Below are 13,935 nucleotides of genomic sequence, written 5' to 3' on the forward strand. Positions count from 1 at the left end.
CAATGGACCCCAGTTTGAGACGCGTCAACTCAAAGAATGGTTGGGAGACCAAGGCATTACTCATTGTTTTGCCTCAGTTGGCCGACCACAAGCCAATGGTCAAGTTGAGGCCTATAACAAGTTAATTTCAAATGGGATCAAGCGCAAGCTTGAAAAGGCAGGCGGCCTATGGGCAGACGAGTTGGTCAATGTGCTATGGTCCATACGGACAACAGCAAAGAGTTCTACAGGGGAGACTCCATTCTTTTTGGTCTATGGAGCTGAGGCTGTACTCCCAATTGAAATGTACGAGCCCACTTTGCGGGTAATGCTTTATGATGAATCGGCCAATTGGGAGGCCATGAAGACCGCCCTAGATTTCCTTCCAGAAGCTAGGGGCAATGCGGCGCTTAGGCATGAAATTTATCGCTTAAGGATGACAAGGGCATATAACCGCCGAGTGTCTAAGCGGCCGCTCAAAATGGGGGATCTAGTGTTGAGAAAAATGGAAGCTGTTGGCCGTGCCAATGAGGACGGCAAGTTGACTCCAAACTGGGAGGGGCCGTACAGAATCAGGGAAGAAGTCCGAGACGGCACATATCGCCTTGAGGCAATTGATGGCCGTCAGATCCCACGGACATGGAACACTGATAACTTGAAGAAGTATCATGTTTGAGTTTTGTTTCTTTAAGTACTTAGCCAAAAAGCTGTTTATACAGCTAGGTCTACTGACCGAGCCTTGTAATTAAAGCCATACGGCCACAACAATGTACTTATGACAAAAATTAATGAAAAGTCAAGCATTGTTGAATTATTTGTTGTTATTTATGATTAAAGGCCGAATGAAATGATTTACTAAGTTGCTTCCAATATGGCAACACGGCTTACCATTCTTAATAAATGGCCGAAGTGAAAAGGAAGCAAGGTTGCTCCCAATATAGCAATTCGGCCACACCAAAAAAAAAAAAAAAAAAAAAAAGAAACTGATTTAATCAATGCGTCCGCCCAATTTTAGGCGGACAATTGAGGCAAGGTATTCCGAACTTGTGTAGAAAACAAGTGTCCTTTACAAATAGGGCAAGGGCATACCTAGGCATTTAGCCCGGCCGAGCAAGGAATCTCTAAGTTGAGATAATACTTGGGATTTCTAGGGTGCGTCCGAGCGATAGATTCAACGGACTACTCGTACAATGATAGCCGAACGGCCAATTAAATTGATTCGGTGCTTCACCTAGTCCAAGGGCAATCATTACTATGATTTGATTAACTTGCTAGTCGTCATACCCTTTTAAGGCATAAAAACTACCAAGTTAATCAAATCACTTAGAGAATGGACTAGGCGAACACCGAATAAAGGGGCATACCCCTAGGAGCGTACGAAAAGGCATAATATTGAGACGTACGAAAAACTTGCAAAAAGCAGAAAATTTGCAAAAAACTGCTAAGTATGAAACAGAAGTAAAAGCCGCTCAAAAGGCGGACAAAATTTTCATTAATAAGACCGCACAAAGGCGGCCGAAATGTTTACAAAACCGCTTGAACAGGCGGCCTCAAAAGAAGAACAAAAAAAAAAGAGAAGTACAAAATAAGCTAAGTACACAGTAAGCTGAAAAGAAAAGGAAAGCTGAGAAGACGGCTGCTGGAGGACCTGAGCTCTACTTAGCCGTGTTATCTGTGGCAGGCTCCTCCGCTGTCTTGGCGTCCTTGGCCGGGGCAGCCTTGTTGTCCGCCTCCTCCTCCTCCTCATCCCCGTCCTCTCCGGACTCGGGGGAAGTAACTACTAGTTCTGGAGGAGGCATGCCGGCCTTCCTTGCCTTTTCTTTAAGGCAGACGTACTGAAGCCGCTTCTTGAAGCGTTCCTCGTAATAGGCGGCTTCACCTTCGTCCACCATCAAGTTGAAGGCATCAAAGAAGTATGCCTTAAGCCTGTCTTCAGCATTTTGCTCGATGCGGATGACTTCTTCAACGCTGATCGGCCGAGGAGTTTTAAGTTGCTCCTCATAATCCGCAATGGACTTCTTTAAGGTCTCCACCTCGATCTTCAGCGCGTCCGCTTCATCTAGAGCAGACTTAAGGTTGGCTTGGGCCAACTTCAGCTCACTTTTCAAGGCTTCGGACGCCTCGAAGCCCAGCTTCCACTTCTCCCTTTCCAAGACGGCCTCGTCCCTTTCAACCCTCATGGCCTCCCTGGCCAAGGACTCCTGTTCGAGTGCCTTGCCCAGTTTGACCAGGTCCTCTGTTTGCCGCGCCGCTTTGTCGGACAGCGCGGTTATTTGGGCCTCAAAGTGTACCCTTTGGACGGCGGTCGTCCCAGTTACAGCATCCTCGGCCTTCCTGATTTCGATCCAAGCCTGCTTCAGCCGCTCGTTCTCTTTATCCTTCCATTCAAGGAAGGCGTTCAGGCGGAGGAAGAGCTGCGGACAGAAGAAGGAAACTTAGTCAAATATAGAAGAATTTGCTAAGTGTTGGAAAGAAAAGGTATAGAGAAAAGGAGACGTACCTCAGCAGTATAGTTGAGCATAGGGCTGAGGAAGCCCTCATTGATTCCCCGCAGCTTATCACGCTGCGCTTGGGGAACCGCGCGAACCATGGCCTCGCGCATGGCCTTCCTGTCTGCGCCAGTCAGCGACTGGCTGGGCAGCCTCATTTGCAACTCCTCTGAGATGTCTGCGGACGACCGTACAAGAAGAGTTGGCTAAAATTTACAAGTACAAGTAAATCAAATGGTACAAGAATAAAGAAGAAAGGCTAACCAGTGGAGAAGCTTGGAGGAGAGAGATTGATGGGAGGGGGCGACAAAGGAGCCTCCCCCTCATCCGGACGACCCTCATCAGCATCGCTGGACGGAGGGTTGACCAGCATCGTCCCGACCCAGCGACCGGTCATTTTTTCTGGGGTTAACTTATCCCCACCGTCCAAAGGGACGGACTCTTCATGGACCTGATCAGCAACAGGTTCCATGGGCTTGGAGGCCCCGCTTTGTGTCAGCCGGGGTTGTTCTCCTTTAGACTGCGTTGTAGCAGTTTGAGACTTTGCCGTTGCCGCTGCCTGAGAAGACGGCTTGGAAGCAACCGTCTTTCTCCTCTTGGATGCGTTCACATCAGGAGTGGACGTGGCCGGCTGCTTCCGCCTGGCCTTCGGGGTAGAGGAGGAGGTCTGCAAAAATACAAAGTTAGAAAATACAAAGTACATGATGGCGTCCGTGCGATTCGGGAAAGGAGCTCTCTTCCAGCATGCGTGAACGGACATAAAGCGTCCGTGCAAACTCAGGAAGTAGGTTCCTCCCAATATAGCAGAACGGACACAGTAAGGAATGAGAAATTCAAAAAATACACTAAGTGTTTACCTCTTTGATTTGCTCGTACATCTTGAAACGAGCCTTGTATTTGGCCAAGTCCACCTCGGACATCTCAACCTCTGCTTTTTGGGCCGAGTCAAGCATAGCGTACGCCTCCGCTGCAAAAACAAAAAGCAAGAGTGTTAGAATATTTTTCTAAAAAACTCTATGTGCGTACAAAAAAGTTTATATATCTAAGTGTCCACTTTGGGGCATGTTCTGGTACAGGCCGTACGCAGACATGAAGATAGGGTCCCTAAGCCAATTGGCAAGAGGAACCCAATGGCTAGGGACCCGTTCAGTTTTTTTGCCCCACCTGACTCGATTAACTTTGAAGTACTCGAGCTGGTGTTCGTGGCTTGGGTGGATGGGCGGCTTGTCAGGCTTGTGGTCTCCGCGTCCGAGTTGAATAGGCTCTGGACGGCACCTGTTCATGCGGAGGTTGAACTCCGCGTCCTGAGTTTTGACACGGTAGAAGCGGTGCTTCCAGTCCCTCCACTTACTGACACGATCGACCGCGACCATGTAATCCCTGGTTGCACTCAAGATGAGCCAACCATCCACTTCCTTTTCCAGCCGGGTGAGTGAGTGCATCTCACAAAAGACCGCAAAGTCTGGCGTAAATTTCTTAGCGATGCACGTCACTAAGTACCCAAAAATGTTCAACCAACTGTTTGGCGTCAGTTGGAAGAGGTCGATGTCGTACTCGTCCAGGATAATCCGGACGAATGGGTGAAGAGGGAAGCGGAGCCCCACATCCAAGGCGGCCCTGTAGACGCAAAATGCTCGTTTGCGCGGCTTCTCCTCATCCCAGGTAGCCACAGCAATGGCCTTCCTGGGGACTTGAATTTCGAATCCCTCCCCCAAATCAAGGGACTCCTTGTACTTCTCAAAATCCTTCCTTAAAAACTTCAGGGCTGTCTCCCCAACTGTACAGGCGTACGGGTCCCTGAAGTTATCTATGTTGGCGACAGTTTCTTCGGCCGCCGCCTCGCCTTCGGCCGTCTCACCCACGGCCTCTTTCTCAACTTCTTCTTCTTCCACTTGGTGAGAAGGGGCACTCCCAAACTCCGAAGACAGCACTCTGTCCAAATCTGCTGCCTCGGCCGAGCTTCAGCCCCTTGAGCTTGGAACGCCCATTGAAGAAGGAACGTCCTCCTCGAACATTGGACGCTTGCCTTTATCCTTGGCAGCGTCCACCTCATTTCCCGAAGGAAGGGCGTTGCGAATAGGCAGGGCGGATGGTTCGCGGATTGAGATTCCTGTTAAGGGTCTGTCCGCCCCACCCAGTTGAGGCCGAGGTTGAGAAGAAGTGGGGACGGACGAACCAGAAGCGTCTGCCCCAGGATCGGAAGGGTTGTCTTTGCAAGCTACCAGCTCGGCCCCATCCATGACCGAGCTGGCGAAATGAGGGAACCTAAGTTCCGGAGCAGGGGCGGACGAGGCGCCTTCAGCTTGAAGGCGTTCCTCAAAAGAAGAAGTGACCTCCACGGCCAAATGATGGGAGCCAGTGGAGGCGGTTGTTGTTTGGGTGGTGGAGTTAGTCTCCACCATTGTACTTGGGTTACTAGGGTCATAAGGGACCCTAGGATTAACCAGACTCCCGTCTGGGTTCCTGGCCGCGTGAAGCTCGCGCGTACGCATTGTTCTAGCCATTGCCTGTTGGGACAGAGAAGAATAAGTGGGGGTGAGTATGTACGCATCAGACATAGACTCACTCCAAGGAGGAGACAACTCTTCTCCGTCCACTCTAGATTCCTCAGTCCCAGGCGAACGGCCGGCCTCATGAGAAGAGTCGGACGAAGCCGAGTATGGATCCAGAATTGAAGTAAAAGAAAGATAAAACAAGGAAAAAAATAAAAAAAAGGAAATGTAGGCGGCCTACCTCAGTACGTTCTGAAAACTTTGAAGGTGGTGGTGAAACTCTTGAAGGTTGACCGGAAAACTCAAACTCACGGCGGCGCTCTTGAAGATTAAGGAAAAAGTAACTTTCTCTCACTAGAATGCTCTGCCTTCTCTCTAGAATTCACAATTAGATAAAGTGTGAAAATGAGAATTCACTCCCCATATTTATAGAATGAATTCATGGGGGTAAAATGGTAAAATCATTTTTCCCGCCTAAACATTCAAACGGTAATTTCTTGAGAAATTACTCGAAGAAAGGGCCAGGACGACGTTAGGGTTCTGTTAACTTGTGAAAAAGACCAGACGAACAATTAACGGCACGTTAAAGTGAATTGAAATAAGTGGAAAATTCAAGAATTTTACACCTTCAACACTTAGTCTCCAAAACTTGAGAAAATCTAAGAGGAAAAACGTCCGCCCAGTTCTCAGACGTTTAGTCTAAAACAGGAATTCAGACGTACGAAGCATGATTAGAAAGCCAGGAAGTACGTCTGAAATCATGGAAGCCCAGATTACCCCAAAGAAGATATGTGGCCGTTCTGGGTGGTTAGGAGATAAGCTCCTCCTAGAGTATCAGAACGTCCAGTCTCATTGCTGTGGCCGTTCTGGGTGGTTAGGAGATAAGCTCCTCCCGGAGTATCAGAACGTCCAGTCTCATTGATGTGGCCGTTCTGGGCAATTAGGAGATCAACTCCTCCCAGAGTATCAGAACGTCCAGTATCATTGATGTGGCCGTTCTGGGCAATTAGGAGATCAACTCCTCCCAGAGTATCAGAACGTCCAGTCTCATTGATGTGGCCGTTCTGGGCAATTAGGAGATCAACTCCTCCCAGAGTATCAGAACGTCCAGTCTCATTGATGTGGCCGTTCTGGGCAGTTAGGAGATCAACTCCTCCCAGGGTATGAGGACGTCCAGCTTGAAACAAGTGGACGACCACATGAATTCAGAGGTTAAGCCTCTCTCAGAGTACGAGAGCGTCCAGTACAAAGTGTGGACGTCCAGATAAGCAAAAAGCCAAGCTCATTCCAGACTACAAGAACGTCCAGGGCAAAATATATGGACGTCCACGTAGCAAAAAGAGCCTTGAATCAAAAGTATATGGACGTCCAGGGCAGATGGGAAGCAAACCCAACCCAGAGTACCAGGACGTCCAGACTGCAAGATCAGAGGAGGCGGCCAGTAAGTGTACGCGCCACCCCCTCTGAGGGGCAAATGTTTAGGGTAAAAATACCCCAGGTACGTGGCCCAATCTCATAGTGACACGTGGCCCAATAAACAGGCGACACGTGGCCCTATGAGAGTGAGACACGTGTCCACCTGTCATGGTGACACCTGTCAGCCATCTCTAAATGCCCCAATACTGCAATCAGAAAGAGAAAAGGGCCCTGATGACCTCAGGCCCAAATCCCGAGAAAATCTTGAAAGCTGTAAAACGGCGCCCCCCACGACACGCGGCGACCTCTGATTGCGCAGCCAATCATGTCACGAGATTTAAGGGCATAAATCCTAGGGGGCACATGTTCCCACCCCTATATATACCCCAATCATTTATGATGGGAGGGGTGGATTTTGAGGGGACATTAATACAAGAGCACTAAAGAGCTCCAACTTCTCTCTACTTTCTCTCTCTAGCCTTTCCCGTTTCCGTTCACTAACTTGAGCGTCGGAGGCGAATATTCCGAACACCGGAATATTCGTTATTTTGCAGGTGTCCGAGTCTTTGTCAGCAGAGCGTGACCAGTATCCGAGGGAATCACAAAAAACCCCGAAACAACATGTAAATAACGTAAAGTGAAAGAGATTACGCACCAAAACTCTTGGAACGTATATACCTTGAGTATGAACAATGGGGGGAGTTATGGGGTTTTATATTTAACCATAACTTCTAATGGAGTACAGGATGTTGTACATTCCTTTTTATTTATTATTATGCGCAGGAATTCCGCCACCTTTGAGTGGTTTTGTCGCTGGCACGATTAGCTCCCGTGTCAGTTAACCTCAATTTATTTGGGGGAGGTATAGTTGGAAACCCGTTCGATGCGTAATCAACGCTAAATGAATTATTTAGTGTCTAGTTAAACTGTCTTGTTGATTGTTGGGTGTGCTTGTAAACAGGTACATTGAGGTAAGTGTGTGTTGATAGGTAAAAGCATGTTAGTGTGTTTAATTACGCTTATGTACTCAGCTTTGCTGATTGTGTGTGTTTGTGTTTTTGGCCATGTCTTTATCTTGGCCCTATGATGACCCATTTTTAATGGAGAGTAGTGGGGACAAGTAGAGATAAATTTTTCAGGTTGAAACATATTCATGACGGGGCATGAGTGAAGAGTGAATCATGCTAGTTTACGATGTGTTTTATGCTTTATTTATTTAAGATACATTTTGTGTAGACTAACGCAAAGGTTTGGTTTTGGAACGGTATTGAATAAGGGTCTTTAATGGTTCCAAGTTGTAGTTTGATTTTATTTGACTTCGTTTGTTTTGGTTTTAAACTTTACTTACGTTTGGTTGTCTTTAAGTTGACTTGTTTTGAACGGATTTTAATTCTAAGTCTTCCGCTGTGTATCTTTGATAATTTCCTTAGCCGTTTTCACGGTGGCGATAATGTCTTAGATATTCCTAAATCGTATTTTAAAAGAGTAAAGTAGGTATTTTTAAAGGAAAGGAATTTCAAGGGTGTTACAACGAACGCGACCCAAATCGCTAGGGTTCGCGACTCAGTTCGTAGTCGTGGTGTTCCCTTTTTCTTCTTCAGCAAGATCGACTTGGGTCCCTGGGGTTCGCGATCTGGATCGCTAAAGGAGGCGACTCTGGTAGCAGCTAAGCGGTTATACATCTTGTGCAACGTTCAATGGTTTCTTCCCGATATTTCCAATGCATTTTCTCTCTCTTCTGATTTTATTTCTTAGGAGTAGTTTTTTCTCTCTCCTCTCTCCTCTCTCCTCTCTCCTGTTTTACACAGTAGTACATAGGGTGGCGGCTAGGGTTCTGTTCCAAATGGGCTTAAGTCTTTGGGCTTTTTATCATACAAGTATATATTATGTACTTTATTTTCTTAAGCAATTCACTAACTTACATAAATTCAAGCTAGGACTGATACAATTACGTTTTATATTATTTTCCAAATCAAAATCTTATTAATAAAAATCACCCATATATTTTATTAATTTATTTATTTCGTACCCAATCGTACCGGATTCATCATGGGTAGCGTACCGCGTATCCGTTTCCGTACCACGTTTCGTATCGAAGCACGTACCTTGTAACATTGAGCATGAGTAATTGAGATGGTGATGCATATGGGCATTAAGAATAACCACTAAAGAGACTAACCATGTTAAAGGTAGAGACTACATGTGATCCGAGTAAGACTTATAAATCATAAAGTATATTTATATATCTTGAGAAATTCTGTAAACTAGTATGTTTGAAGTCCTTGTTCACAACCTACATGCTAAAATCACAACAAGATCTAAGCCTTAGAATATGGAAGAGCTTTAGGATAATCTACGCCTAAAGCCTTTAATTATATATTACAAAAATACTAAGAGATTAATCTCATAAGTTCAAGTTACGTTATTTCAAACGAAAGTATATACTCTTTATTGCTTACTTGGTTAGATACCGAGTAAGGTTTTCACCCTTAAAAAATGTGTTTCATGTATGCCCAATAATATTTGACATGTTCGAATAAGATCCAATTAAGTTTGATAATTTTACTCTCTTAAGTTTACACTCTTGCAATCAGGCTCAATAAGTTCCAAGCTTCCAGCTAAACAACGCATCATATTGATTATATATATGGTACAACACAGGATTATAATTGTGCTTCCACGTGATTTATCATTAGAGATCACAATGGATTGCTTATAGCCAATGAAACTTACTTTCTGGGTTCCTGCTCCCCTTTGATGGCAAAGGCTATAGCACTCTAAAATGGGCTCCTCCTTGTGAAATTTTTAAACATCAACCAAATTTGTATTGAAGGAAACAACCTTACCGTTTTTAATATTTGTAAGGTAAAGCTTCTAATCTCAGGAAGATTCATGTGCTTATGGATGAAAATAAGACCATACTTCAACAATTCCAGTCCTTTTAGTCAAGAGTCAAGACATGTCTACAGCGAAGCTAGTAGGGTTGATAAATTATGTTGCCTCGCTAAGGCACGAAATGGACAGTCATCAACAAATAGATTAGGTATTAGTCTTGAGAAATTATAGGCCTAATTATAACCGTGTATCTTTCTTTCTAAAATAAGTTAAGAACAGTACAAACTACGTTCCCTCGTGCAAATTCTTGGCTGCATTCTAGTGCAGCCAAGCTAACTGCAACACCATTAAATGTGAACATATAGTACGTTAAAATGAACATACATTTTTTTTTTCTTCCTTATATCTTAATTCTCTTTCTTCTTCTTCCTTAGCTCTATTATTTTTCTCTCTCTTCAGTTTTCTTCTCAATTTAACATTTTATCTCTCCTCTTTACCTGATTTCTCTTCCATCTTTAAAGTTTTCTTCTTCTTTATATAAATTTTTGAGTTACTAATTCGGGTTTTGATGGGTATACTTCTTTCTTTCTAAATCTATGAGTTTCAGATTCAATCATTTGGCTCTATCAAAGAGGAAAGAAAAAAAAAATAAAGGAGAGAGAAAGTTGAATGTCAAAGAAAACAATGGAGGTTAGATTTTATTAATTTGTAATTGTAATTTGTATGATTTCGTTGATCATGCATGATGATTTATTGTTTGATTGTTTGAAATTATTATGAGTTTGTGATGAATATCAATTAAATTGCTTAATTGTTAATGAGTATCAAATGTATTGCTTAATTTGTAGTTATTTTCTCCCTCCCCCCCCCCCCCCTCTCTATCTCTCTCTCTCTCTTTTTCTTTTGATTTTTTTTCTTCGTTTGATTTCTAATCATGTTACCAATCAATAATTAATTTCTCTATGATGAATCAAGATTAGATTGAAGGTGTATATTCAATTTTTTAGAGTTTCAATAATTACAATCGATCTTGAATATAATTTCTGTAAAAAAAAAAATGAACACGTAGGAATTTAAAAATGAACATCTTTTACAAAATGAGCATTTAGTACACCGAAAATGAATATTAAATACATAAAAAATGAACGTATTTCAACAATTTATTTTATCTTTATTTTTCATTAATAATTATATACAATGAATTTGAACCTTTATGAAAATCATGTTCGTTTTAATATCCTAAATGTTCATAACTTTTTGTTACATGTTCATTTTATAAGTGTTTATTTTTAATACTAAATGTTCATTTTTATTAGGTTGAAAGTAAAATATAATACGTTGAAAGTTAAATTATCTGAACATTTAATGTTAAAAATCTGAACAATTTATTATGAATATATATGTTTTGTTATTCATTACGAACATATATGTTATTGATTATGAACACATATGACATATAGAGTGATAATTATTTATATTTTTAACTACTGTATTGATGATTATATATTATGAACATTCTAAATTATTATTATGAACATATGTTGTGATGATTATGAATTTTGATTTTTTGTTATATTTTAGTGAGTACAGATTAATTGTATTTGTAGAAGACAAAGATTTTGAATTAGTGAAGAAACAAGTAAGAAGTGATGAAGAAGTATATGATATGTATAATGAATTTGTCTTTAAGTGGGAGAATTTCCGATGTATATGATCCCAATTTTATGGTTGTATGATAAAGGTTCATTTCTAATATACTAAATGTTCATTTCTTTTTTTTTTTTTTTTTTAACATGATCACTTTTTAATACTGAATGTTCATATTTTTACATGGTCATTTTTATTATTGAATGTTCATTTTTTTAATGTGTTCATTTTTCTAACTAAATGTTCATTTTTAAGGTTGTGGTCTAGCAAATTTATGATTATATGATAATCAGATTCATTTTTAATAATGATCATTTCCTTATAACATGTAAACTTTTTAGTATTAAATGTTCTTTTTTTTTTACGTGTTCATTTTTTGTTATTAAATGTTCATTTCTTTTTCATGTTCATATTTTTTAACTAAATGTTCATTTTTTATTTGGGCCGCGCGTTTTGGGCCTCACTTGTTGTAGCTATCTTGGCTGCACTAGAGTGCAGCCAAGACCAATTGTGTTCCCTCGTGTACAATTTCCAAAATCATATGGATCGTGGATCACCTTTTGTTCCAAAAAAACAAAAAACCAAAGTAAAACATAAAATCTTTCAAAGCCCAAATAACAAACCACGAATCCCCTACAATTCACCCCACCCTAACTACCCTACACCCTCACACATCAACCAATCACAACCCTCAATTCCACCACCTACAAAACAATCCCTCGAAAATTCTATCACCTCTGTTTTCTTCTCAACTCTTATCCACTCCATTATCTCTCTCCTCCGACGATGTGGAAAGCGTCGGTAAACGGCCAATGCGCCACCAACAGCAGCGCCGGCGCCGCCACAGTCTCCATTAACACCGGCGAACTCAAGCTCAAAGCCGCCATTTCCGAAGCCATCTTCGACGCTGGTCCAATCTTCAGAAACCTCTCTCTTTCGCTCGAAAAACCTGGGTCTTTCATCGTCGACTTCAATGTCCCTAAACAAGTAATTCTAATTCTTTTCTTTTTTTCTCTTTCTTCTGAAAATTTGGTTCAATTTTTGGAAATTAACCCCGATTTTTCGATTTTTTTTGGGTGGTAGGATTTGAGGTTTCAATTTATGAATTCAATTAGGGTTTTGGATAAGCAATTGAAGATGACTTACACGCATTCTAGGGCAGAGAGGAATTTGTGGGTTGATGGAACTATGGTGATTGATTCGTCGAATAAGGTTACTGCGACTTGTGATTTTGATTCTGGAATTCGGAAATTCAAGTATTGTTATAGTCAAGGAGGAGGTGCTAGAACTTTTGAGCCTTGTTATGATGTTGCCAAGAATTCCTGGGATTTTGCGGTTTCGCAGAGGATTATTGGGGATGATGTTGTTAAGGGTTCTTATCAGACTTCTACTAAGATTTTGGGGTTGGAATGGTCTCGAGCTTCGCCTTTCAGTGGTTCTTTCAAGGTACATTCTGAGTAATTTTCGAATGTGTTGTAGTTTTCGTGTTTTGTTGTTTTCGTGTGTGGTGTTGAATACTCGTATAATGTAATTTGAACTAGTAACGTGACAGATAAATGTAGACGAATTTAGTGGATTAAATGGTTTGAACTTTGGAAGTTGATCATGCTACTGTTATATTGGCAGCATTTAAAAGTGCATAAACATATTGTTTGATGAATTTGTATTGAAGGAAAGTTCATTGCATTGTTTGTTGATGTTAGCTATTTGGTAAAATGGTGAGATGTTTTGCGGTGTTAATCGATGTCCCTGTTGTTCAAATGGTGTTTCAAGTTGAGCATTATACGCAAGTATTGAAAAAATCCATTCGAACAATAAACTAGTCGATGCATACTCAAAACTCGATGTATGATGTAGTTCATGTATAATATGTCTATTTCTGAACACTGTAGGTGCTAAATTTCCCTAAATGTTAGGCAATCAGCTCATACATCCTGTTACATTAGCTTACCGAATTGATATTACATGTCTTTGCTCATACCATGCACATATTCGTTTAATGTTCACTGAATATTGGTTTTGGAAAATCTGTTGTTTGATGTTCCACCAGTATTATAAACATAATCTGTTTTCAGTTTATCCGAAGGTGACTAATTTTACTTGCCTCTTTTGATGCCATTGTTGTCAACTTGTCATTGTTTTTATAATTCTATATGCTTTTGAGACTTCTTCAATTCCTTGATTTCCTTTATAATGATTTTAATCCCTATCTTTCCGTTGTTTATATGATCTGCATTGCTTGCCATCTTCACGATTAGTTTTCAGAATTTTCAAAAATTGTTCTATGTTTGCAGTAACTGTGTACTTTTATCTAAGCATATATGAATAATTATTTCAGGTTTCAGCGTCTCTGAATTTGGCCGAGGAAGCAAAAATACCGAAATTGAGTGCTGAGAGTACTTGGGATTTTGATATGTGATTTCTGTAGTTTTTTTTTTTTTTTGAAGGATGTGATTTCTGTAGTTAGCTTATCTTTTCTTTACTTATTTTTCCCAAGGATACTGGGTTTTTTCTCCAACGCAAGATCTGTGATCGCGCAGTACAGCTTTTAAATGTTTAGTGTTAAATGAGGTTTATGTTCAACTCCAAGTTTGTGTAGTTCTCGCCTTTGGGGGCTTTTTTTTCCCATCTCTTTTTGCTCATGTGCTACGGCCTGCCCTTTGGCCTGAGCTCTGCTGGTTGTTCTGAAATGTAATTGGATTAATGTCAAAACTGAACGAGCAGTCAAGCATAGATATTTGCTTAATCATTTGACATTTAGTTCGACTTATTAACAGTTTCATGAAATAACCCATCTGGATGTATCATGTGCAAAACTACCAATTGATATGTAATTAGGGACCATTTTTTTTTACAATTGCCAAAAAGATATTTTGCAGTAATTTAAAATTTTAGACCGAGAAAATACAACTTTCTAACGTTGAATTGTTTATCAAATGGCAACTTCGTAAATAACTTGCATTAATATTTGCACATCGAGCTGTCAATTCGGGTATTCAAGTCGGGTTCGGGTTGGGTCAAATTAGTTCTCGGGTTAAATCAGGATCAAGTTATGTTGGGTCAATCTAGCTTTAGAT

At 41.2% G+C, this 13,935-nt stretch overlaps 1 protein-coding gene across 1 annotated transcript; it reads left to right on the forward strand.

Annotated features, from left to right (window-relative positions):
* The first annotated feature begins 11,523 nt into the window (after positions 1-11,523).
* Positions 11,524-13,627, forward strand: LOC145602547 (outer envelope pore protein 24B, chloroplastic-like). Its single transcript, XM_081658739.1, has 3 exons — positions 11,524-11,845; positions 11,942-12,304; positions 13,197-13,627. Exons 1-3 carry the CDS (start codon positions 11,645-11,647, stop codon positions 13,275-13,277), a joined length of 645 nt encoding a protein of 214 aa, XP_081514865.1. The 5' UTR covers positions 11,524-11,644; the 3' UTR covers positions 13,278-13,627.
* Positions 13,628-13,935: the final 308 nt, after the last annotated feature.

Source organism: Chenopodium album, chromosome 21 (assembly GCF_948465745.1).
Source record: "Chenopodium album chromosome 21, dcCheAlbu1.1, whole genome shotgun sequence".
Classification (NCBI taxonomy): domain Eukaryota; kingdom Viridiplantae; phylum Streptophyta; class Magnoliopsida; order Caryophyllales; family Amaranthaceae; genus Chenopodium; species Chenopodium album.